Raw genomic sequence first — 24,703 nt, 5'->3', positions numbered from 1 at the left:
TCAGAGCTCACGACGCCCCCGATTGAAATGAACCCCAGGGACACCTGGGCTCTGGACTCGGCTGTAATTGACTCTGCTGGGGGGCTGGAAGCGACAGCTGGGGGGCGCAAGTGCCCAGTTTGCACCGTCACCCCCTGCCCCCACCCGGGGGGCACCACAGGCTGGAGCCGGGGCCGCTATTCGTTGCAGTGGTCGCTGTTGGAGCAGCACTTGTATTCGGCATGGCGCCCAGTCTGGGGGTCGTCCCACATCAGGCCGCACTTCTTGTCATTGGCCTGGATGCAGCCCAGCATCTTCTGCTCCACCTGGCCGCCTGCAAGGGGGGAGGCAGAGAGAGCAGGGGTGAGCCAGTGGCTCCCACTCGCCTATACCAGCGAGTTGAGTCACTTTAGCTTCCTCCGGTGGGATGAAAGGGACACAGCCCCACTCGCAGTGGGTATGAGGGGTCGGGAGGTGACGCAGAATGGCCCAGGTCGGGTGGGCGACTGTGCCTTTGAGGGCTGAGTTTCCCAGACAGGCCTGGCTGGACCCTGCCTGCGAAGCTCTTGGTGTTGTGCAGCCAGTTGGAGCTGGGCCCTGAAGAAAGCAGAGCGCTTGCGTAAGCACTGAGTGATCACATAAGAACGGCCACACTCATAGATTCATAGATATTAAGGTCAGAAGGGACCATTATGATCATCTAATCTGACCTTCTGCACAACGCAGGCCACAGAATCTCACCCACCCACTCCTGCGAAAAACCTCTCACCTTTGTCTGAGCTATTGAAGTCCTCAAATCGTGGTTTAAAGACTTCAAGAAGCAGAGAATCGTCCTTCAAGTGACCCGTGCCCTATGCTACAGAGGAAGGCGAAAAACCTCCAGGGCCTCTTCCAATCTGCCCTGGAGGAAAATTCTTTCCCGACCCCAAATATAGCGATCAGCTAAACCCTGAGCACTGAGTCAGAGCAATGGTCCACCCAGCCCAGCGTCCTGTCTTCTGACAGTGGCCAATGCCAGGGGAATGAACAGAACAGGGTAATTATCGAGTGAACCAGCCCCTGTCATCAACTCCCAGCTCCTGGCAGTCAGAAGTTAAGGGTCACCCAGTGTATGACCATAAGAACATAAGAATGGCCATATTGGGTCAGCCCAGTGGTCCATCTAGCCCAGTCTTCTGTCTTCCTATAGTGTCTGGCAGCAGATTCTTCAGAGGCAATGACCAGAACAGCGCGATTATCAAGTGATCCATCCCCGGTGATCCAGTCCCAGCTTTTAGCCATCGGAGGTTCAGAGCAAGAGGTGAACAACACAGCCTGTGTTATGTGTAGGTTTGGAAAGACTGTATTTTTATCAGTAAATGTCCATTTCACCACACACACATAAACCAACAAAATACATTTCTAATGATAATTGAAATTTGTAGACAGTCAAAGTAAGAAAAATGCGGCTTACGAACTTATCAGAGTTTGCTTTAAGGCTATTTCCATTATACATTTTGATATATGATGTTGATAATTTGTGTTTTATGGGTTATAAAAGCTTTAGCTTTTCAAATCTCAACATCTGCTGTCAGGAAATAATTTTGTCCAACCTCCCTCTTATTGTCTGACACCGCCCCCCTCCCCCCAATTTCCTGCAATTGTGAAAATTTAAATCAATAAAAATTGGGAAAAAAATGTTGAAACCCCCAAATTTTGCACAACTGTGAAAATTTAAAAATGCTTAAAAATAAACATTGATATTATGTGTCAAGATGATAAAAAAATAAAAATTGAAGTCTGCCAAGCTTAGTTATACAGGAGTCAGCCTAGATGAAAATATGTGTGTGTGTTAGAGAAACCATAGCTCTCCCATTGAGGTGGACTTCGAGAGAATATGTCTGAGTAACTGAGAGGCTGGGTAGGGCAGAGATATTGGTTTCGGGGCCTCGGCAGATGACCTGCAGGGTCCCCACTGCCAGCATGGGTGTAGGAGATGGGGTGCACCTGGGAGTGTGCCTGAGAGAGCCAGAGTGGGAAACAATGATCAGGAGCAGGAGGCTTAGCAGCATATGGGGTTCAGGGGTTGGATCCCGTCATGTGCAGATCAAGGTGGGATCAAGGTGTGGGATCAAGGTGTCCTAGTGTGTGCAGGAGGAAGGGAGGTTATTGGAGGGGGAGAGAAAGATCACAGTGCCACCTAGGGAGCATGGAAAGGTGGAGGTGCTGATTAGCTGGGGGCAAAGGAGGTGGCGCCACGGGGGTCCTATAAGGAAGGGCCAGGGAGAGTGGAGGGATGGGATGCAGTTTAAAGCTATGCCATGGGCTGTGGTCCAGATAATGCAAGCCATGTCTTGGAAGGATGGGGGTGTCGGGCTTACGGCTTCTTGGTGGGTGCAGCGAACAGAGGGGGCAGGGTCAGCTCAGACACTGATGGGCCAGCAGTGGAAGGTGAGAGGCCAATAAAAGCCCAAGAAGGAAAGGGGTGTGGCTTATTGGTTTTGAGTGGGTGTGGTCAACACTGTGGGTGGAGCTAACCACCTCCACTCAGATGTGGGTGGGTGATAAGGTGAGGGGTGTGAAGTGGGGGTGGGGGTAAGAGTTTTAGACAGAAGTGAGTGGGGGGAGGCTCTTGCCTCTGGATGGGTGCCAGCAGAGCCACTAATGGAGAAAGGAGACAAGAGCAGCCGAACGCCGGGTCCTTACCGTAGGAGATGGTGATGGAGAGGCAGGCTTCCTTGGGAGGGTGGGAGTTGCAGCTCATTTTTTGGGGCATGCAGGGCATCCCTGGCTGCAAGGAGCTGCAGAGCCGGCAGCGCAGGGCGTCAGCTGCGGAGGGACATGAAAGATGAGCACCCATCAGGCTGTGGCCGCCCAACCCACCACCCGGGCGTCCCACCAGAGGAGTGCTCCCCAGCAGCGCCCACCATTGGCCTCCCCTACTGCAACCTCTGGGGCTTGGCTCTGGGAGGGGGGTGGGGTCTAGTAGTACAGCAGGGGGAGCTGGGAGACAGGACTCCTGGGTTCTATCCCCAGCTCTAGAGGGGAGATGAGGTCTAGTGGGTTAGAGCAGGGGGGCTAGGTGTCAGGATTCCTGGGTTCTATCTCCAGCCATAGGAGGAGAGAAGGGTCCCCCACAGCAGAAGCAGTTCAGGGTCTGTATATTTCACACTGTAGTGGAATTCCCCCGCCCCCCGCAGCCCGAGATGGCGCTTACCCCCTAGCATGAGGCAGAGCAGGGCAGAGGCTGCGAGGAGCAGAGTCCGGGCCATGCTGGGCTCCTCTGGATCCAGGCAAGTGCTGGGTCAGGGGAGTGGAGAGTTCTCAGCTGGTGGAGATGCAGACTCCTGGCTGATCGCAAGGGGGTTCAGGACTGGCTTTATCCTCCCACAATCCCCTGAGGGCCAACCCCCACAGATCACTCACTGGGGTGGGGGTGGAGGACAACGAGACTAGACTCACTGGGCTGTGGCTGATGTCCAAGGAGATTGCCAGGTGGACTCCCACACAGAACAGCTGCTGCCCAGAAGCAACACCCATCCTACCCCCACCAGGGATACATTCAGCAGGGGGCTGGGAGTCGGGACTCCTGGATTTTTTCCCTGACAGTGAGAGTGGAGTGGAGTCTAGTAAACGGGTGGGGGAGGTTGGGAGCCAGGACTCTTAGATTCCGACCCCAGCTTTGGGAGGGGAGTGGACTCTAGTGGTTAGAGGCGGGGGAGCTGGGAGTCAGGACTCTTGGGTTCTATCCCCCGCTCTGGGAGGGGAGCGGAGTCTAGTGGTTAGAGCTGGGAGCCAGGACTCCTAGGTTCCATCCCTGGGTTTGGGTGTGGAGTGGGATGTAGTGGTTAGAGCAGGGGAAACGAGGATTCTGGGTTCTTGTCCTAGGCCTACCCGTTGGTTTTTGGCAAGACTTTTATCCTCGTTTGTAAACAAAATTGCATCAGTCATGAAATATGTTTCCGGTATGTAACCTCACCATCTGAGATCTGCTGTAGGAATTATTGTGAGGGGCAGTTCTCTGGCCTGTGTCACACATGGGGTCAGACTGGATGATCACAATGGCTCTTTCTGGCCTTGGAGTATATGAATCTATGAAGCTATAAATACCCTGTGCAGAGGTGGAATGGATCCTTATGAACTGGCATAAATAAGGACAAACACTTTGTTCTCACAGTTAATGGGTTTGGCTTGATCTGTTCATGAGGGAATTAGGACACTGCCTCCCTCATATTTACCTGCTATTGAATCAGTGGCAACCCCTCTGTGGTGCTAGGGGGCACTGTGCTGCAGGGATCGGGGCAGGGGCTCAGTAGGGGGCACTCTCCCTTCGCAGTGAGTGCTGATCCTGATGCCTGGAGATAAAATGTAAAATAAAGACCCTGAATATACCAGTTCCATCCCTGGTTCTATCTGCTAGACTCATTCCCCTTCCAGAGCCAAGGAGTAGAACCCAGGAGTCCGGGTTTCCAGTCCCCCACTGAATCTAGCTGTGGAGACTGATCCGTGCCCAACAGTGATTGTTCTTTGTGTAGGCAGCTACTATGAAATGGCTCTGCTCTGTCCCTCCAGCCAGCCCCCCCGCTGGGTGATGCTCCCTGCATGGCTGGCCCCGTCAGCACAGAAGGATAATGCCAGTTCCCAGCCCCCCTGTGATCAGTCAGGAATGTGTGTCTTTCCCATCTGAAACCTCTGTACTCCCTGCACCCAGCACCTGCCCTGGCTCAGAGAAGCCCAGCATGCCTAGGGTCTGACTGCCAGCCCCCTGCTCTTACCACTAGACCCCACTCCTCTCCCAGAGCTGGGATAGATCCCAGGAGTCCTGACTCCCAGCCCCTCCCCCCTGGCTCTAACCCCCTAGATCCCACTCCCCTTCCAGAGCTGGGAAAAGAACCCAGGAGTCCTGACTCCCAGCACCTCCACTCCCCTTTGAGAGCCAACGATAGGACCCAGGAGTTTTCACTCTGAGCCCCCTTTCCTCTGGGGTGGACAAATGAGTGTTGGAGATGCTGAAATCAGCTCCTTGGTGTGGTGTCTGTTTCCCTCTAATGAGTTGACTCAGATGCATGCATGCAGCTGCCCTGGAAATCACTCTCTCAATTAGTATCCCTGGAGGAGAGGGAGCTCTCCTTGGAGGACTCAGAGGTGTGGATGAGGATCCCCGGGCTTTGCCTGCCATACCAGGGGTTACGTGCTCAGCACAGGCAGCTTATCCACCCGGGGCTTGAGTCAACCCAGACTGAACAACCCCCGCACTGCCACTGACAGAGGATGAATCACAGCCCTGGGTCCTCTCAGTCACGCATAAGCCACTTCTCTGGCACGTCTCAGGTCAGCAACCCACCAGATCTCTGCTTGGCCATAGAGACGTCTGGGGTAACCCAGCCCAACTGACAGAACCTCAGGAGGGGAAAAGTGGTGTCACTCTGCAATGTACAATGATTGGAGTGCGGGGGGGTGGGGGTGGAAGTCAGGACTCCTGGGTTCTATTCATGGCTTCGGGAGAGGAGTGGGGCCTACTGGGCTGGAGGGGGCTGGGAAACAGGACTCCTGGGTTCTTCTATCTCACTTGGTGACGCACATAATAAATAATAATAACAGAAGGCATTTATTAAAGAAAGCAGCTACTGACCCAAACAGGCCTCTACACTGCTCTCAGTCCAGAGTCGTGTCCCTTGTTTATCAGGGACACCACATTGGCTGGAGTGATATGCTGAACACTGCAACATCTAATGGCAGAATGAAAAGGAGTACTTGTGGCACCGTAGAGACTAACAAATTTATTTGAGCATAAGCTTTCGTGAGCTGAGGGAATGACTCCCTTTGCTCAGCTGGTGGTAGGCATCTGGGATTTGATGCTGCAGGTCCTGGCTTTGTCATGGGGCTCAGTTCTCCTTCTCTTCCTCATGTTCCTTCTTCCTTGAGGGTTCAGCAGTTCTGTGGATCTCAGCTGGGGGAGGAAATGCAGATGTCATTCTCCCACTGAAAAGGCCCAAACAACCACAAACTGCGCTTGAGTTTGGGGATGCCCCACAGCACGTGGGTTCTGGTGACCTCAGGGGATGAGAGAACTCCCCACAGGTGTCTGCCCCTCTAGGAGGCCAGAGGATCATCCCATGTTCACGAAAAAAGCAGCAAATGGGACACAAGCCTTTTCCCCTCTAGGGGACGTCAGCTGTAATCCATCCTCAGATCTAGGGGACTGGCTGGCTTGGGAGGGCAGGGAATGGCACACAGGGAATTTTCCCTATAGGGTGTGCCAACTCCAATCTGGCCCCAGGATGGGGGCACTGGCTGCTTCAGGGGGATGGGGAATGTGACATGAGGCCTTTCCCCTGTAACACTGCAATCCTCTTACTCTACTGATGCTCACCTGTGGGGCTTGGCTTCTCTTTGAGCACTGATGCTAAGAAGCTGCAGTGTTGGGCAGGCGATGTCCCCTTGACCTGGGGCGGCTCTGTGTTGATGCAGACGAAGTTCTGCTCCTTGGAGTTGTAGAGAGGCCACTGCTCCTCGCTGCCCTCTGACCCTGTGGGGTTCCTGGGGGGGAATTCAACAAGACCCGTGGAAGTTAATACTGGACCTGGGCGGGGATGGGAATGTGCTCCAGCTGGAGTCTGACATCCCAGATGCAGAAGTCATTGAGAGTCAACCTGCAAAGTCTGGCCCCTTTCCAAAATGGCCACCCTCAGTGAAGATGGCTACAGCCTCCTGTTCTTCTCAAATGGACTAATACTCATGGTGCCATTGTTCTCTATGAGACTGAAGCCACATGCTGCCCTCAGTGAAGATGGCTTTCCTTTTGTGCTCTCAGACATAGGGTAGGCAGTGTGGGGAGCACAGCAACATAGCGGCAGAGGGAAGGACACTGCAGTGGTGGGGAAACATGGGGGCTCAGCCTCCTGGGCTGGGATGGAGGCTGAAGCCAGTTTGCCCTCGGTTAAGATGTCCACTGACTCTTGTCCTTCCAAACAGGAGAAAGCCATGTGCTTCCCTAACAAAGATGGCCACTTCCTTCTAATGTTCTCAGTGGGATTGAAGCCACTGGCTGTCCTGAGTTATGATGGCTGCCATTTGCCTACAGCACTTGCAGGGTGGGCTGACTATAGAAAAAATAAAAAAAGGAGTACTTGTGGCACCTTAGAGACTAACAAATTTATTAGAGCATAAGCTTTCGTGAGCTACAGCTCACTTGAAGTGAGCTGTAGCTCACGAAAGCTTATGCTCTAATAAATTTGTTAGTCTCTAAGGTGCCACAAGTACTCCTTTTCTTTTTGCGAATACAGACTAACACGGCTGCTACTCTGAAACCTATAGAAAAAATGGCAATCACCTCCTATTATTCCTAGGGTGAGAGAAGCCAGGGGCTGCCCACAGTTAAGATGGCCTCCCTCTGCCTGCCTCCTAGGCAAGTAGCAGTGAGATTGCCTGTAGCGAAGACGGCTGGTCTGGTCTGTGGTAACAGCAGCTCTTTGGCTCCCTTTGGAGGTGAAGTGGGGTAATGGAGGTTGCCTTTCTACCTGCTGCTGAGCTGATTTGCATATGCAGCTTCCTGGCTCCCACTTTGAGTAAATGGAGAAGAGGGAGGGGCTCCAGGTATAATTTGCATTGATGTCCAAGGAGTGCCATGCAATGCCCAAAGCTGCACAGTTGGGGGGTTTCCAGTATTTGATGCTCACAATCTGTGTCACCTTGGCCAGCTGACTGCAGAGATGCGAAAGGGGTGGCAAGTGTGAGAACTCGTGGTGGTTAGACAATAGGGAAAGTGGCTAGCCCTAATCTGGGAGTCAGTGGACCGACTTTGGGTAGTCAGGAGCCAAGAGCAAAACCACTGGTGGTGGTGGTGGTTTTTGGGTGGTTGTGGTTTGTAGCTTTGCCTTTGTTGGGATTAGACAACGGAAGAGAAGCTGTTCTCTAAACTGCTAATTTTCCTGCAGGAATGCAATTGTGGTGTTGTGTTTTCAAAATTCCTATGTGGAAAAAGGAAAGGGGCTGTTACTAACTATGAATCATCATGTTTAAAATTTTGTCTCCCTCATAAAAATTCAGTTCTTCTTCTAGCCGGGGGTGGAAGTTGAACTGGTTTTCTATATTTAAAAAGGAACTTTTCCGAGACTTGACTGTCAGACCACGTTGTGGACAACTGGCTCAAGGGGGACACACGCTGGCTTACTTAAGGGGGATCCCTTACTGGCAAACTCCGCCCAGTACTGCATCACCCTGCGGCTCAGCCCGGTCTCGGCCTCTGTGAGAGTGTAGTTGGCGCCCCACATGGCCACCAGGGTCCCGAAGAGGTAGGGCACCTCGGAGCTGTGTGTCACCCCCATCCACTCTGGTAAAGATGAGCCAGGACTGCTGTGGGTGAAGTAGTAGGTGTACACAGGACTGCCGGCCTCCGCCTCTCGCCCAGCCATCTCAGCTACCGGGGACACAAAGAGGTGGTCACCGGTGGTTTGATCCATGGCCCATAAGTACCGTGCCTCATCCTGCCTCTCCTGGCTGTACCGCCGTGCCACGATCTGAATGGCCTCTTCTGGGGCCCCTGGCACTGACAGCCTCACCACCTGCAGCAGCTCCTCCCAGCCGATGTGGCTGATGTTCTCCAGGCTGAAGTCAAGAGGACTGAGTTTTAACATGTAGGAGCCTTCACTGGGAGTGAACCCGGTCAGGATGGGCATAGGCTGGCTGTGCCCGGCCCTCAGCAGCCTTGATGGTGTATCAGGGAGGAAATCCCCATCTGGAGTTGGCACAAAGGCTATCATCATCAGCTCCTTGCGGTGCAAGATGGAGATCTCATGTTTGGGGAACTCCCTGGGTTCCTTCCCCTGCAGGCAGCCCACCAGGGCGGTGTCGTCACCATCGGTGCAGCCCAGCAGCTGGCCCAGCCTCCGGCCTCTCTCCTTGGGCTCCTCAAGTGAAATCCAAGCCCACGGTGCGGTGGCAGCTCTGCTCTGCGACACAGCGTGGGAGAAGAGGAGCCGGCTCCCCGCGGAGAGGAGGTGGAAGCTGACTGAGGAACCACCGGCGCTCTGGCCGAAGAGCATCACGCGAGCTGGGTCCCCACTGAAGGCGGCTGCATTGTCCCGCAGCCAGTGCAGTGCCAAGCGCTGGTCCCACAGGCCGGCGTTCCCTGGGGCGGCTGGGGGCAGGGACAGGAAGCCCACCGCCCCCAGCCGGTAGTTCATGGAGGCCACAATCACGTTCTCAGTAGTGGCTAAGAAGCGCCCGTCATAGATGCTGAGAGAGGGAGCGCCAGAAATGTACTCCCCACTGTGGATCCAGACGAGCGAGCTGCTGCCCCAGCGGCAGTTGGTGTGAAGGATCGACTCCCTGCTCCAGCAGCTGGGGGGAAGGATCGGGGAGAGGGTTAGTGCTTGAAAGGTTTGAACCACGCTGTGTGTAAATTCGTGCATGTGTGAGCTGATGTCTGTGCTGGAGAGCCAGGTTCGGCGCATCAAACCCTGCTTGGAAATGAATCTCCTGGGAGCAATGGCAAGTATAGAATCCAGGCCCTGGGGTTGTGGGGAATGGGACATGGGGCCTTTCCCCTTCTGGCTCCTGTCTCTGTATATTGGGGTACAAAGAAGCCTCCACCACCTCCCTGGCATGTGCAGGGTGACAACTGGGCAAGCAGGAACTGTCCCTGTGGCTTGTCTTGTATAATGGCCTGCAACTTGTTGTCAATAAAACCCTGATTTTTGAGATGCGAGCTCTTCCTCACTGTCCATTGAGCATCAGCATAGACAGGAGTGGGGTCTAGGGGTCAGAGCAGAGGGATGAGACCCAGGACTCCTGGGTTCTATCCCCAGCTCTGGGAGGGGAGTGGGGTCTAGTGGTTAGAGCAGGACAGGCTGGGAGCCAGGACTCCTGGGTGCTATTTCTGGCTCTGGGTTGGGAGTGTGATTTCTGGGCTTCATCAACTGTCTGTTGAAACCCCAGATCATCATTCACCTCCCCGTGCAATCTGTGCCCCCTGTTATCTCGACACAGGACCTCCCAGCCCCCAACACACACACACACACACACGCTCTCTCGCTCTCCATCCCCACTGCTTAGGAGCAGCTAACCACTTTCGCACACCAGGGTATTGTATGTAGACTGAATATGCTTTAATGCACCGGGAGGCTGCAGGGGGCGGTTTAGTCCGGCGATGACCGAGGGGTTTATCAGTGGCGGAGTTAATAAATCAGCAGCTGCCGCAGGTGCTAACAGGAAGCGGAAGCTCTCATCTGCAAGGAGGTCGGGTCCCCCCAGCAGGGGAATTGTAATTGCTCAGTTCTTCACGGGCCACTTCTTGAGCTCCAGAATTCTTGGGTCTTGTCCTGTGGGATACACAGTGAGTGGGGTTAACAGCAGTGGGGATAAACTCAGCCTGAGCAGAGTTTGGTCTGGTTGACAGCAGGATGGGAAACCTGCAGCCGAAACCTAGGTGCTGGACGGCGGGGGCTCAGTAGGGGGGGCGCAGTCCCCTCACAGGCAGTGCTGACCCTGGTGTGGCACTAGGGAGCAGGGTAGGGGCTCAGTAGGGGGTGCTCTTCCCTTGCAGTCCGTTCAGACCGCAATGCTACATTCTACCAGTAGGGGATGCTGTCCTGCTGGAGTTCCCGTGTTTCCAAGCATTTGTGAGCCCCAGTGTCCAACATGGAAGGTTCTGTTCTGCCTCCCATAAGAGGCCAGTGGCACATAGGATTCCCAGTGTCTATTGGTTTCTCCTTCATTCCCTTGTTACACAGCGGCCGGGCCCTTCCCCAGACCCCAGCTGTGTTTCCTTCTTTCATCGCTTTCTTTCTCTTCCTCACCCTTACTGGCCCCCAGCCCCCTCTGTTTTTGGATCCATCCTGTCATGCTGACACAGAGCTGGTCCCAGCTGGCAAATGTTTTACTGTTCTGTAACAGCCACTTCTGACAGGCCTGAGAAACTCACTATACCTAACACCCTGCTTTCCCTGTATTTGTCCATAAACTCCGCCATGTGAAGCTTCTGTGATACCAAGCCCTGTAATCCTTGCGAGATGTACGTACGGGGGATGTTTAAGGAGCTGTGTTTAAGTACTGAAAATATGTTTTGGAGATCAAGGGAAAAGTAGAGTTCTGCCGGACAAAGGATGGCTTATTCAACTGTCTACCTCGGTGCCCGTGTAAATGAAGCCCCACTTACATACGACGTCCACATGAGGATTTGAAGTTAACTCAGGAGACAAGACACCGATGAATGAACCATGGGGTGGGGAAAGGGAGGGCATCCTCACTCTGGGGACAAAAATCACGCTTTTGGGGGGATATAGAGAGAAAAAAAGGCCAAAGAGGAAGCACCACTAGGTGGTGCTGGTACATAGTCTTCCAAAGTTCTTTAGCGTGCAAGCAAGTTTTGACTCTTGGGAAGACACACTGTGGAGGTGTGACATCCCATGTCCCCATGGGGTAAGGGAACTCAGATATGAGGCCCTTCCCCTTTGGGGGTGCTGGCTCTGATCGAGGCCCAGTGCGGAGGGGGGACTGGCTGGCTCGGGGTGGGGCACATGGCCTTTCCCCTCTACAGCTGCTGTCTTCTCACCCCACTGCTGCTCACCTGTGGCTTTCCGCTGCCCTCTGGTCAGCCACGTCAAGAACTTGCAGTGCCGGGCAGGCGATGGCCCCTTGACCTGGGGCGGCTCCATGCCAATGCGGAAGAAGTTCTGCTTTGTGGGGTCATAGCGGGGCCACTGCTCCCTGCTGTTCCCTGCCCCTGTGGGATTCCTGGGGGGAAACACATCCCATAGAGTTTAGTACCAGGCCTGGACAGGGATGGGAACATGCTCCAGCTGGAGTCTGACATCCCAGACTAAGGGGTCATTAAACTTGCAAAGTCTAGCCCTTTTCCAAAATGGCCACCATCCCTTGTTGTTCCTAAGGAGAGTGAAGCCGCAGGCTGCTGTCAGTTAAGATGGTGGCTACCTCCCTTCTCCTCATATGGGGCAATGCCACAGGTTGCCCTTTATAAAGATGGCTGCTGTCTCCAGTTGTTCTCAAGATTGAAGCCACAGGCTGCCCTAGGTTATGATGGCTGCCATTGGCCTACAGCCCTTGCATAAAGTGAGACTGTTCCTAGGAACGATGGCATGGGTGGTGGGTATCATAGGCTGGGGGAGGCTGTGCCTCCCCAAATAGGCAGGCTTGACCCTGCCCATGCTCCGCCCCCAGACCCTCCCCACCTGCTTCCCACTCGGCATGGCTGCAGTCTCCCTGTGGGGTGGCCCTGGCTTGGGCCATGCCACCTGCTCTGCTGTTGCTCTGGGGTTGCGGGTGCTCCAGGGCTGGGGGCACTAGCCTGGGGTGGGGGCCAGCGGCTGCGGTGCGGGGAGCTGTGGGCTCCAGTGGGGGATGCAGAAGGGGCACAGCCTTGGGTTGAAGGAGCGGGGCTGGGGACTAGCCTCCCCCAGCCAGCGGTTCACGTGCCACCCACGAACGATGGCCACTGTTTTCCGTTATCTAAGCCCTAAAACTTAGTCTGCCATAGCTGACTGAGGAAGCTGTGCCGACCCAACTCCCAGTGTTGGTAGAAGGACGGTGCTGTGAATGCAGTGGTTGTGGCTGTGAGAGGTGCTGTTCCTACACCGATGGAAAATCCCCTTCCCTCGAGGTAGGCTGTGTCTACACTATGGGGTGACCCTGGTCTAGCTACGGTGCTGGAGCCATGATCATATGGTCTTTGTAGCATAGACATTCCCTGAGTTTGTGTAGCATGGCTGGGAAATGGCAGGCAGAGTTCTGAGATCATGGGCTACTAGCTAAAAAACATGTTTCCTTTAATGAGAGCAGGTGTGTTCATGGGATCACTGATATCCTGATAAGGGAAGAAGGCAATTATCCCTAACCAGGAATCAGGGGGCTCAGATTTTACATCCCCAAAGTAAGTTCAGCTCTAGGTCAGGGGCGTCAACAAAATAGATTAACTATTTTTCACAGAGGCGCCTTCTTGCCATGGCATTGAGCCGGGTCTTCCTGGATGTTGTGTTCACCTGGCCAAAGGGTTACAGCTGCTCTCATGGTCCGGCTCAGGGGCACAAGAGGATTCTGGGGAATTCCCTTACCCGCTTCTGGCGAATTCTGCCCAGTACCACATCACCCTGTGGCTCAGCTCCACCTCAGCCTCCGTGTACGTGTAGTTGGCTCCTCTCACGGACGCCAGGGTCCCAAATGTAAAGAGCAGATCAGAGCTGTGTGGCACCCCCGTCCACTCAGGTGAAGACAAACCACGGCTGCGGTGGGTGAAGTAGTAGGCATACACGGGATTGCCAGTCTCCGCCTCTCGCCCAGACACCTCGGCTACCGGGCAAACAATGAAATAGTCACCAAGGATTTGTTCCATGGCCCATCGGTACCGTGCCTCCCCCTGCTTCTCCCCATCCTGGCTGTACTTGTGTGCCAAGTCATGGGTGGCCTTTTCTGGTGCCCTTGGCGCTATCTGCCTCACCAGTTCCAGCAGCTGATACCACCCGATGGAGCTGGCATTCTCCAGGCTGAAGCTGTGGACACTGTCCCTTAGCAAGTAGGAGCCTTCATTGGCAGTGATGCCAGTCAGGATGGGTATTATAGGCTGGTCATGGTGGGCCTGGAGTAGCCTTGGTGGTGTATCAGGGAGGAAATCCCCATCTGGTGTTGGCGCAAAGGACGTCTTGATCAGATCTGGGTACTGCAAGACGGAGAACTCGTGTTTGGGGAACTCCCCGGGTTCCTTCCCCTGCAGGCAGCCCACCAGGGCAGTGTCATCACTATCGGTGCAGCCCAGCAGCTGGCCCAGCCTCCGGCCTCTCTCCTTGGCCTTCGTGGGTGAAATCCAAGCCCACGGTGCTGTCGGGGCTCCGCTCTGCATTGTGACACGGGTGAAGAGGGGCTGGCTCCCTGGGGAGAGGAGGTGGAAGCCGACTGACGCAGCCCCAGCGCTCTGGCCAAAGAGCATCAAGTGGGCTGGGTCCCCACCGAAGGCAGCTGCGTTGTCCCGCAGCCAGTGCAGCGCCAGGCGCTGGTCCCACAGGCCGGAGTTTCCTGGGGCGGCTGGGGGCAGAGACAGGAAGCCCAGCGCCCCCAGCCGGTAGTTCATGGAGGCCACTATCACGTTCTCGGTGGCTGCTAAGAAGCGGCCACTGTGGAGCTCCACAGATGTTGCACCCATATAAAACCCCCCGCCGTGGATCCAGACAAGGACGGGGGCTGGCACGGAAGGCCGGGGATGGGGCACCCAGACGTTGAGGAAGAGGCAGTCCTCGGACTGCGGCATATTGACGAAGAAAATTTCGGCATCAGGGTAACCAGTAAGCAGAGGCTGGTGGCAGGCCTTGCCGAAGCTGGTGGCCTCCAGGACGTGGCTCCAGGGCTGGTGGGGAAGCGGTTTCTGGAAGCGCAAGGTCCCCACGGGGGGCTCGGCATAGGGGATGCCCAGGAAAGCTGTTACTGTGCCAGAACCGGCCGGGAGGCGCTTGCCCCGGATGGGACCGCTGGTGGTGAGCACCATGGTGCCGTCGTCATTGGAGCCAGAGTTGGGGTCTGGCAGGGAGAGGAGGAGCAGGGAGGGAAGCACATGGAGGAGACCCAGCATGGCAGCAGCTGGCAGGGATGTGCTGGAGAACTGTGTAATGAATTGTGTTAGTCAAATATATACTAAATAATGCAAGAGACATGGATATTATATATATAACAGTATAAGAAAATATACAGAAATTTTTGCTTTTGCATGTGATTTTGATAATACAGCACTTTTGACTTTGCTGTGACCATTTGCACATCCAATAACTGGTTTGTGTGTCTGACCTGTAAAATCCTTGGGCTGTGTATATAGCAGGATGAAGCAGAGGGTCAGGAGGGAGCTGTTAACGCCAGCTGGGCATGAAGAAGCAAACCACAGAAACAGAGCAGTAAGAAGTATAACTTCTTGGTTGGAGTTAGTGGTTGGAGTTAGTGGAGTGAGCCCACAAGTTGCGTGTGGCCCAGGCTAGGCCACCATCAGTGGCTGGTGTTCAGAAGGAGCCCCGCTGATTCAGTCCCCGAGAGGGGATTTAACCCAGAAGGTGTGACGGAATACACCCCTGCAGTCACACTCTTCATGCTATTGGAATAATCTTTGTGCAAAATATGCCGTGTGAGGTATCATTTGAAAATGAATAACTCTCTGGTCAATAACGTCATGGTGAAATGTGTATAACAACATTCTGTGTAAAGTTATGAACATAAGCTGAAATCCGGTGTTTTTCAGACAAGTCTGGGGAGGGGGTAAACCTGTTTCTCAAGGACAAAGGACAAGGTGACACCCCAGCCAGGTGTCATCAAAGCTGATGGGCCATCACCTGTCAAGTGGCCATTCTTTGGTAAGGAAGTGGAGCGGGGTGGGGGGCAGGAACAAACAAATCTGATCTTAGCAAGGAACAGCATGAAACCTCCTTCCCCCACTCCCAGACTCCATGCCTCCTTGCTCTCAGTTGGAAAGAACTTTTTCTAGGGGTTACGCTCAGAAAAATGCATTTCAGAGAATGACTGAACTATAAAAGCGAGGGGCAAAAACACCCCAGTGGTATCTCTCCCTACCCATCTCTCTCTTTTCATCTAAGAAGACAAAAGAAACAGCCATCGAGCTTTGGGAACAGATCTTGGCATGAGAGTCTGGTCAGCAATGTACTGAACACATGTGGTAAGGGACTTGACCTTGACCCGAGTCTAGTCTGTTAAGTTTAGAAAGTGTCTTATCTTTGTTTTTCTTGTAGCCATTCCTGACTTCATGCCTCATCACTTAAAATCTGTCTCTTTGTAGTTAGATGAACTTGTTTGATTCTTTAATTGAAACTCACCCAGTGTTGTGGATCGTTTGGGTAACTCCCTTTAAGGTAGCAGGCTGTTGTATGTTGATCCCCTTAGAGGAGCAATGGATCTGATATACCTGGACTGTCCAGGAGAGGGCTGGAAAGTGCAGAATACATGTTTCCTGGGGAAAATCCAGGACTAGGAGTGTGTTGGGGTCACTCTGCAAGTAGTAACCCAGGCTGGTGGAACCCAGAGTGTGGCTGATGTTTGAGGACAGGCTGCTGGGGTCAGGGTTGCTGGACCAGGGCTGTGGCTATACACGGACACTCAGGGTGTGACATGCATGCTGGCAGGCAAATTGTGAGGGACCCAGGTTAGGAGCTACAGCAGCAAAAGGCCCCCCAGGTTGCAAGGGATGTGGTGACACAGCCCCCCAGTGGTCTGGATCGCACCTCAGAATGTGACAGAAGGGCAAGAAAGTATTTTGTTCATAACTGGCCCTGAAGGGCAAGAAACTGCTCTATTCTGAGTTTGTTGCATCCCAGAAGGAGGCTCTGGATTGTGTAGCCTAGCCAGAGGGCTGAGCCACAGAAGACCCATGGAAGTAGGCTGGCAGCCTGCCCAGGGGGTGGAGGGAGCCAAAGAGAGCGGCAGTACCATGCTGGGGCAGCAAGGGGGTGCTCAAGAGATGATTGCAGCCTGCCTCAGGGGGTTAGGTTAGACAGGTTAACCAACGAGGTGTTGTGGTCAACTGAGTCGGTGCCACACAGAGGAGTGAAGGTAGATGGAGGAGAGCAGAAAAGTGAAAAAGAGCCAGGGGGAAGAAGAGTCGAATGTCGCGGAGAGAGGCAGGTTTGAAAAGAGTGGAGCCTTTACTTTCCTTGCCTCATCTGGCTGTGTGTGTATGTATAGTTCACAGGCGGGAATAGCATTGCCACAAGGAATGGGATAGGGGCGCTGTCACCCATCCATCCCCAGCCATCCAAATACAGATAGTAGGAAGGAGCTCCTGTTACCAGAATTGATCGCCTTTTGCACATACAACCCTCTGGTCTGTCCCCACCACAGCACTCCGGAGGCCCCAGCTCCATGTCAGTGCACTTTGCTCTGTTCCCCGCTGCAGTCAAGAGGCCCCTTCCTGCCAGGGACAAAGTTTAACAGGCTGGGACAGGCATCTACACACCTCTTGCCTGAGTTGAGGATAGAACCCAGGAGTTCTGGCTCCCAACCCTGTCCCTGGCTCTAACCCACTAGACCCCACTCCCCTCCCTGTGCCAAGAAGAGAACCTAGGAGTCCTGACTCTCAACCCACCCTGCTCCAACAGCGAGACCCAACTCCCCTCCTACAGATGGGACTAGAACCCAGGAGTCCTGCCTGCCAGCCCATCCCCCTACTCTAACCACTAATCCCCACTCCCCTCCCAGAGCTGGGAATAGAAGCTAGGAGTCCTGCCTGGTTGCCTTGCATGACGTCTGCAGGAATTGTACCCCTGAGCCCAGCAGCTGCGAGCAAGGCTACAGAGGGGACAGAAACCATGAATTTGACTAAAGTCCATGAAACACCCCCAAATCAAGTGGCATCGCAACCTGGCACAGGGGGCTGCAGTGCCGCTCAGGTCTGGTCCACCTGCCTCTCTCTCTCCATCTATGGTGACCCTGTGTACCAGGTCTCAACGCCCAGAGTGGGGGAATTGGACCCAGCAGCTGCTGCAGGGTGTGTGTGTGTGGGGGGGCTGAGTGTGGAGGCAAGGGGGTGAGCTCACTCTCCATCCCCATGGCCACCCGCTCCCTCCATTTCTGTGACTGATCAGATTCCCACCCCCGCACCTCTGCAGTGAAATTGATAAAGAAAGCTGTGAGATGATCTTAGCCCTAGGGATGAGATCTGGCTCTTGGGCAGGGCAGCTTATCTCTCCCATGTTGGAGCTGGTGGGACCCAGGCAGCTCAGACTCACTTGCTTCTCTCCTTGGTGCAGTCGTGGCTTCGTGGCCCGTGCAGGATTTCGTGCTGAGTGTGAAGCGTATTGGCTGGTGCTGAAGCTGACTGGATGCCTCAGATGCTGAGAATAGCAACCACCCACCAGCGCATATTTATCCTCAGGTCAGCTCTGCAAACACAGTGGGAGGAGGATCTGGGCCAACCGGATGGCACTGTTGGGCTGGAGCCAAGGGGTTGGAAACAGAGATCCAGGGAGGGTAAACAGCATGAGTAAGGATATGATTTGGTCACGGAGGTCATGGATTCCATGACTTTAACAGAGCTCCATGACTTCCGCTTCAGCCCCAGCCAGTGAAGCTCTGTCAACCCATCATGGCAGGTGGGGCCCATGCTTCAGCCCCCCCCGCAGCCAGTGGGGCTCCGGCTGTCAGCCCCCCATGGTCAGTGGGGGTTCGGCTGTCAGTCCCCACAGCATGGGGCTTTGACTTCCGTGATTTATGGTTTATTGCCCATCTACTGCCCGTGAATTTTAATAAAAATCCCTGTGCCAAAATCTTAACCTTAAGCATGAGATTTCTAGGGATGGAAGGGCTGTGATCCCTGAATTGCAGCCACCTCTGGGGTGGGACAGCCGATAACAGCTGCACAATAGACTGTTCCAATTCCGTTGCCCAGCACTGAGAGGCAGCCACCTCTGGGGTGGGGCAGCTGGGTGCCAGGAAGCGAATGGGGAATCCTGTGTCCAAATAAAGCAGAAATGGATTTTAGAGAGGCAGGCAGAATGGAATATATAAAGGGGGTATTTAGCCAGAAGACCGGGGTTCATACCCCACCAATGAGTGAAAGTGCTAGGGGATGTTGAACGACAAAGCAGGGACAATGATTTGCTTATTTATTAGTTTGGCAGAATTCGATTTAAAAAAAAATAATGTTGACAGAGAATATCGATCTTCATCTTTAATCAGATTTTTCTATTTCTATCCATTAAAAATTTCCCACAAAGGTATGGGGTGTTGTGTCAAACAGTAATTATTTAATGACAGTAGATGCGGAGATTCAAAAAGGTAAAGCCTTTTAAACCGTTAAAACACAAGTGGTCAACGTCAGGTGGCAACATATACAAAGTCAATAGCCTTAAATCTACGGCATCCTCAAGCAGCAGGAGAATTAAACTCTGGAACAGACTTCCAGCTGAGGTTATGGAATCTCTCACTGGAGGTTTTTAAGAACAGGCTGGACAAACACCTGTCAGGGATGGTCTAGGTTTATTTGGTCCTACCTCAGCACAGGGGGCTGGACTTGATGACTTCTCAAGGCCCTTTCCAGTCCCACATTTCTATGTTTCTTCTTACTTGGCCTACCTGTAAATTTCCATGATTATCAGTGGAAATATTTTTTGCACCTGTTTACAATGGAGGCGATGTCGACTGACATTTATCATTAAAAATCGGTTCATCCCAAGTGTAGTTATTTCTCATGTGCAAGGCAGACTGTCCTGCAGCATTGCGCCCCCTAGTGGCACACTGGGACATTGGGGACAGCGCTGATTGTCAGGGGCAGCACCCCTACAGTGCTCCCTGTCATATTGCAGACTTCTGTCGGGCTCCTTTGAAATCCTACCCGTTCTGCATTTGCTGGTGAGAACCGCTCCAGGCAAGATCCTGGTTTTGACAACATGTGGTTGGGTCACGATCATTAGTGAGAGCTGTGGAAATGTTTGTTCCTCCTGGGTCTGAAATTGCCCTAAGTTCCCTGGGTTGCTTCTCTTAATAATCACTATAGCAGTTTTGTTATTTCTAGTTGCCAGCATTGGTCACAGGTTGGTCACTTTGGACCTGAGTTGGATGAGTCACAGCTGAGTGCATGTTACATCAAAAAATGTCACTTGGATATCTGGTGTGGTAGCAGAGGAGGGGCAGCGCTGTGGGGTGGGACTGAGGGGAAATGGCAGAGCTATGGGGGGAGATGAAGGGCCGTCCAAGACTGGTATAACAGGGGGCTGCAGGCTGAGATTAAAACATATCAGCAGAGCTGGAATAGTAGGATGCTGTGGGTCAGGCCTGAGGGGCATTGGCAAAGTTGTGGAGTATGGGGTGGAGGAGCCCAGAGCTGGGATAGCAGGATGGATAGCAGGATAGTCAGGACTCAGGGACATCGGCAGAGCTCCGGGGAATAGGGGAGCCCAGGAGTGTCAGCGTATAGCCGGGTGCTGTGGATCAGGAGTGAGTAGGTGTCACATGAGTTTTTCTCCTGTTGCTAATTTAATGCATCTCCATCTTGTTTGTTCTCCTGTTGATCCAAACTAACCACTGGCCCTTTCCCTACATCATTCCCCCCTGGGAAATTCCTGCCCGGGATGTTCCTAGGCCTCAGAACTGGCGGTATGCCTCCTGAACACTATTTACGCCAGGAAGTTGTCGTCTCTCTGCACGGGGGAATTGTCTCTTCCTGGCCCAACGTCTGCCACACAGTGACCCAGAGAAGCCCAGTGTGGCCCAGGCTCTGCTCCACGCAGCCATGCTGTGTCTCGTGTTGGGGGGTAGGTCTGGAGGAGGGGGTGTCATGGCTCAGCCTGTGCAGAGATTTGGGGACAGCTTTGGCTGGCTTGGCCCCTATGGCCAGCAGGGGGGATTCTGGTACAGTGTATACCCAACAGGCCTGTGCTGGCTGCAGGGAGAGTGTGCAGAGATGGGCACCCACCTCTCTCTCTCCCTGCATCTCTCTATCTCCCCCTACTCCATCCATCTCTCTGACTCCTTCTCTGTGTCCATTTGCACCCTGCTGTGGGGGGCCCACAGTGCCGGGAGTGCGCCATTGTGATCCCCCAGGTTGGCCGCATGCCAAAGGGGGACACCTGCACTGCTGGGCGGGGCCAGTTCTGCCGCGACATCACAGTCATCAAATGTGAGTCTGAGACACCCCCATTCACCCTCCCTTATGTGTCTTCATTTACACACAAACCCCCATGGTCATCACCGGGAGAGAATCCAGGACCTTCAGCGCCACAGCAAAGAGCTGTCACTTGGACTGAAAAGAGAGCTATCTTAGCTTGCAGCAGTGGTAGGGCTATTATCTGATGGGGGACAGCTGCCAGAGGACTAGTGTGTGTGTGTGTTTGTGTGTTTGATGCCAATTCCATCCAGTAGAGGACCGTGTGTTTGCGTGTCTGTGTAATGCTCATTCCAGCCACTAGGGAACTCTCTCTCTCTCTCTCTCTCTCTCTCTCTGTATGGCTGTGTGTGTTGTGCACATGCAATGCCCATTCCATGCACTAGAGGATGAGTATGTGTGTGTGTTTGTATGTGAGAGAGAGAGAGAGAGAGAGAGATGCCCATTCCAGCTTCTAGAAGAGTGTGTGTGTGTCTACGCAATGCACATTCCTGGCACTAGAGGACTGTGTATATGTGTGTGTGATTCCCAGTCCTGCCACTAGAGGACTCTTTGTGTTTATGTGTGTGTATATGTGTGTGCAATACCCATTCCAGCGGCTAGCAGGCGAATTACACTGAATTAATGATTCAGCTCCCCCCCCCGCCCATTCCTGCACTATCACACAGTGTTTAGCTCAGGACATGGGGGGCTGCCTCTGTCCTTGGGTCCCAGGATGGCGTCTGCCTTAGGTGGTCTCACCCAGACCATTTTTGGAGCAGGTGATGCAGTGTAAATAGGCGGGGGGAAGAGGGGGAGATGGGTAACTTCAAGAGGCTGGCTGGGGTGGAGGAAGTGATTCTGGGCGGTGCCTCTTCTGGCAGAGGCTTGGAGCAGAAAGGTTGTTGGGTGGAGCAGCTATGGGCGTGTGCGTGTGGAGGGGGCAGATTCTCAGCCTCCAGCTCTGGGACGTGTGTGGGGCAGGGGCCCGTATTGCCAAACTTAGGAATTCAAAAATCAACCCCCCCCCGGTAAATCACGAGATCATCCCCAAAATAATATTTTAAAAAAGCAACAACTCATCTTCTGGTTTTCCCTGTCTGTCTTTTGATTTTTTTGAACTCTCCCCACCCATCCCGTGTGTGTGTGTGTGTGTTTGTGTGTGCGTGCAAAAATCAGTCTGGCCAACGATCCCAAATCGATTGGGTGAGGCAGTTGTGGCCCCTGGTTTCTTCCCACCACCTAGCCCAGCTATTCCTGCTGCTCCCCCAACCTCCCCCACCCATCCTGTCTCTCCAGTGCCTCCATCAATTCCATCCCCACCCAGACCCTGATCCCATCTGTCCTGTCCCCCAGCCTCAGCTCTGCTGCTCCTGGGGTTCTTCAACCCCCACCCCCAGGACTGGGGGGGGGGGCTGCATCAGGGACCCTCCCTGCAGCCTGGGAGGGGGCAGCACCAGGGGCTCTTCATCCCCCAGTGCCCCTTCCCAGGCAGGTGCTGCAGGGGGCAGGAGCAGAGGCACTGTCATGTCCCCATTGCTCACAGGAGGGGCAGGGGAAGGAGAGGGCAGGGCCGTCCTGAACTTCCGAGCTCCTTTCGCCCTTGCACGAGAACAGCTTTGGGCTATGGAGGGGAAGGGGCCCATGCTAACTGTCATAAATATAAAGGGAAGGGTAAACACCTTTAAAATCCCTCCTGGACAGAGGAAAAACCCTTTCACCTGTAAAAGTTTAAGAAGCTAGGATAACCTCGCTGGCACCTGACCAAAATGATCAATGAGGAGACAAGATACTTTCAAAGCTGGAGAGGGGAGAAACAAAGGGTCTGGGTCTGTCTGTGTGATGCTTTTGCCGGGGACAGAACAGGAACGGAGTCTTAGAATTTAGTAAGTAATCTAGCTAGATATGCATTAGATTCTGATTTCTTTAAATGGCTGAAAAAATAAGCTGTGCTGAATGGAATGGATATTCCTGTTTTTGTGTCTTTTTGTGTCTTTTAAGGTTTTGCCTAGAGGGATTCTCTATGTTTTTAATCTAATTACCCTGTATCTTGATTTCACAGAGGTGATTCTCTTTTACTTTTTCTTCTATTAAAATTATTCTTTTAAGAAACTGAATGCTTTTTTCATTGTTCTTAAGATCCAAGTGTTTGGGTCTGTGGTCACCTATGCAAACTGGTGAGGATTTTTATCAAACCTTTCCCAGAAAAAAGGGGAGGATTTTGGGGGGAAAGACGTTTCCAAACAAACTCTTTCCTAATAATAATAATACCGGTGTTAGATGTTTGGTGGTGGCAGCGAAAGTCCAAGGGCAAAGGGTAAAATAGTTTGTACCTTGGGGAAGTTTTAACCTAAGTGGTAAAAGTAAGCTTAGGAGGTTTTCATGCAGGTCCCCACATCTGTACCCTAGCGTTCAGAGTGGGGAAGGAACCTTGACACTAACCCTCTCCTCAAGCCCCTACCAACCTTAGCCAACTTCAGACCCCAAAACTTAGGGCTGAGCCAGCCTCAATTCTACTTCCTTCCTTGCCTATGCAGGTGGTAACCCTATGACCTCACCGCCTGTCTGCAGAGCCCCACTCACCCTGTCAGAGCTGGAGAAATAATCATAAAGGCAGCAGCAAATGATGACAGAAATGGTGTGATGCTTCTTCAACTGAGAGCTGAGCAGAGCTGGGGCATGCTGGAAGTCAGGATCTGGGGGGCTTGCCCTTCTCAGAGGGTCTGAGCCTCTTTCCCTGCCCTCTGTGCATGTGCCAGTATATGGGGATCCCCAGTCCCTCTAGGGAGTGTTTGAACCTCTTTCTCTGCTCTCTGAAAAGCACATGCTCTGGGGGTCTGTACCACCAGCCCTAGCTACTGGGAGAATGAGTAGGTGATGGCATATGAGCCTTTCCCCTCTGGGGGCTGCTGGCTGTCATCCAGCCCCACAGACTGCAGGGAACTGTCTGGCTCATGGGAATGGGGAAAGGGACATGGGGTCTTTGGGTGGTTCTGGTTCCACTGTTGATCATTCCCATCGGTGCATAGTGAGTTGTGGAGGTTCAGTCCAGCCCCCCTGTCCCAAACCCCACCAGCTCCTGAGCAGGGAGGCTGGGGGCTGATTGTACCATAGAGTCCCTGCTCCCAGAGGGGATCTGTGCAGGGAAGTGGTCATGGCGGGCGGGGCTGTGTATGTTTGTGGAGCTCTTTCTGTCCCTATACCCACTTAATCTCCTCTCTGTACCCTTCCAGCTGATTGGACAAGAACCTGTCTCTGTAACTTGTATAATGGCCCACAAGTGTCATCAATAAATCACTGATTTCCTTAGATTCCTGGTGTGTATGCTTCTTTCTCACTGTCCACTGAGTACCATCACGGAGGGAATTGGGGTCTAGTGGGTTAGAGCACAGAAGATGGAATTCACGACTCCTGGGTTCTCTCCCAAGGACTGGGAGGGGAGTGGGATTTAGTGGTTAGAGCAGAGGGGGGCTGGGAGTTAGGACTCCTGGGTGTTATCCCCAGGTTGGAGATGAGAGTAGGGTTTAGTGGATTAGACAAATGTGAGCTGGAAGCCAAGATGCCAGGATTCTATCCCAGTTCCGTGAGGGGATTGGGGTCTAGTTGGTTAGACCAGGGGAGGCTGGGCGTCAGGACTTTTGGGTTCCATATCTGGCTCTGGATGCACAGTGTGATCTCGGGGTTTCATCGTTTGCCTGTTCAAACCCCAGAGGATCATTTAACCCCACCACCAATGTCATCGGTGTCCCTCATTATCTCAACACTTAACTCCCAACCCCACGCACAACACTCTCTCTCTCTCTCTCTCTCACACACACACACATACACACTGTCCCTCCTGCTCAGGAGCTTCTAATCAACCCACACACCAGGGCTCTGTCTCCAGACTGAATATACTTTAATGCACTGGGGGTGGAGGAGTTGCAGAGGGAGGGTCAATTAATGGATTCCCAGCAGGTTTATTAGCAGGATCCTCGTTAATGAATTGGTGGGTGCTAACAGGAACTGGATGCTCTTGTCTGCATGGAGGTTTCCCTCCATCAGGGGATTGTAAGTGCTCAGCTCTTCATTCCCAGCCCCCCAGGGTGGGCACAACCTGGGTCTGCTCCTGCAGGACATACAGCGAGTGAGGTTAACAGGAGTGGGGATGAGCTCAGACTATGCAGG

At 53.4% G+C, this 24,703-nt stretch overlaps 1 protein-coding gene and 1 pseudogene across 1 annotated transcript; one reads left to right on the top strand and one right to left on the bottom strand.

Moving 5' to 3' along the window:
• Positions 1-24,703, top strand: part of LOC119842653 — a 1,040,433-nt pseudogene that overhangs the window by 626,296 nt on the left and 389,434 nt on the right.
• Positions 7,797-9,653, bottom strand: LOC119842649 (acetylcholinesterase-like). Its single transcript, XM_038371042.2, has one exon. The coding sequence runs from the start codon at positions 9,564-9,566 to the stop codon at positions 8,082-8,084; it is 1,485 nt and encodes a 494-aa protein (XP_038226970.2). The 5' UTR covers positions 9,567-9,653; the 3' UTR covers positions 7,797-8,081.

The sequence above is a fragment of the Dermochelys coriacea genome, chromosome 14, assembly GCF_009764565.3.
Source record: "Dermochelys coriacea isolate rDerCor1 chromosome 14, rDerCor1.pri.v4, whole genome shotgun sequence".
NCBI lineage: Eukaryota > Metazoa > Chordata > Testudines > Dermochelyidae > Dermochelys > Dermochelys coriacea.
The sequence above is the reverse complement of the archived record's forward strand: the minus strand, read 5'-3'. Positions and strand labels throughout refer to the sequence as shown.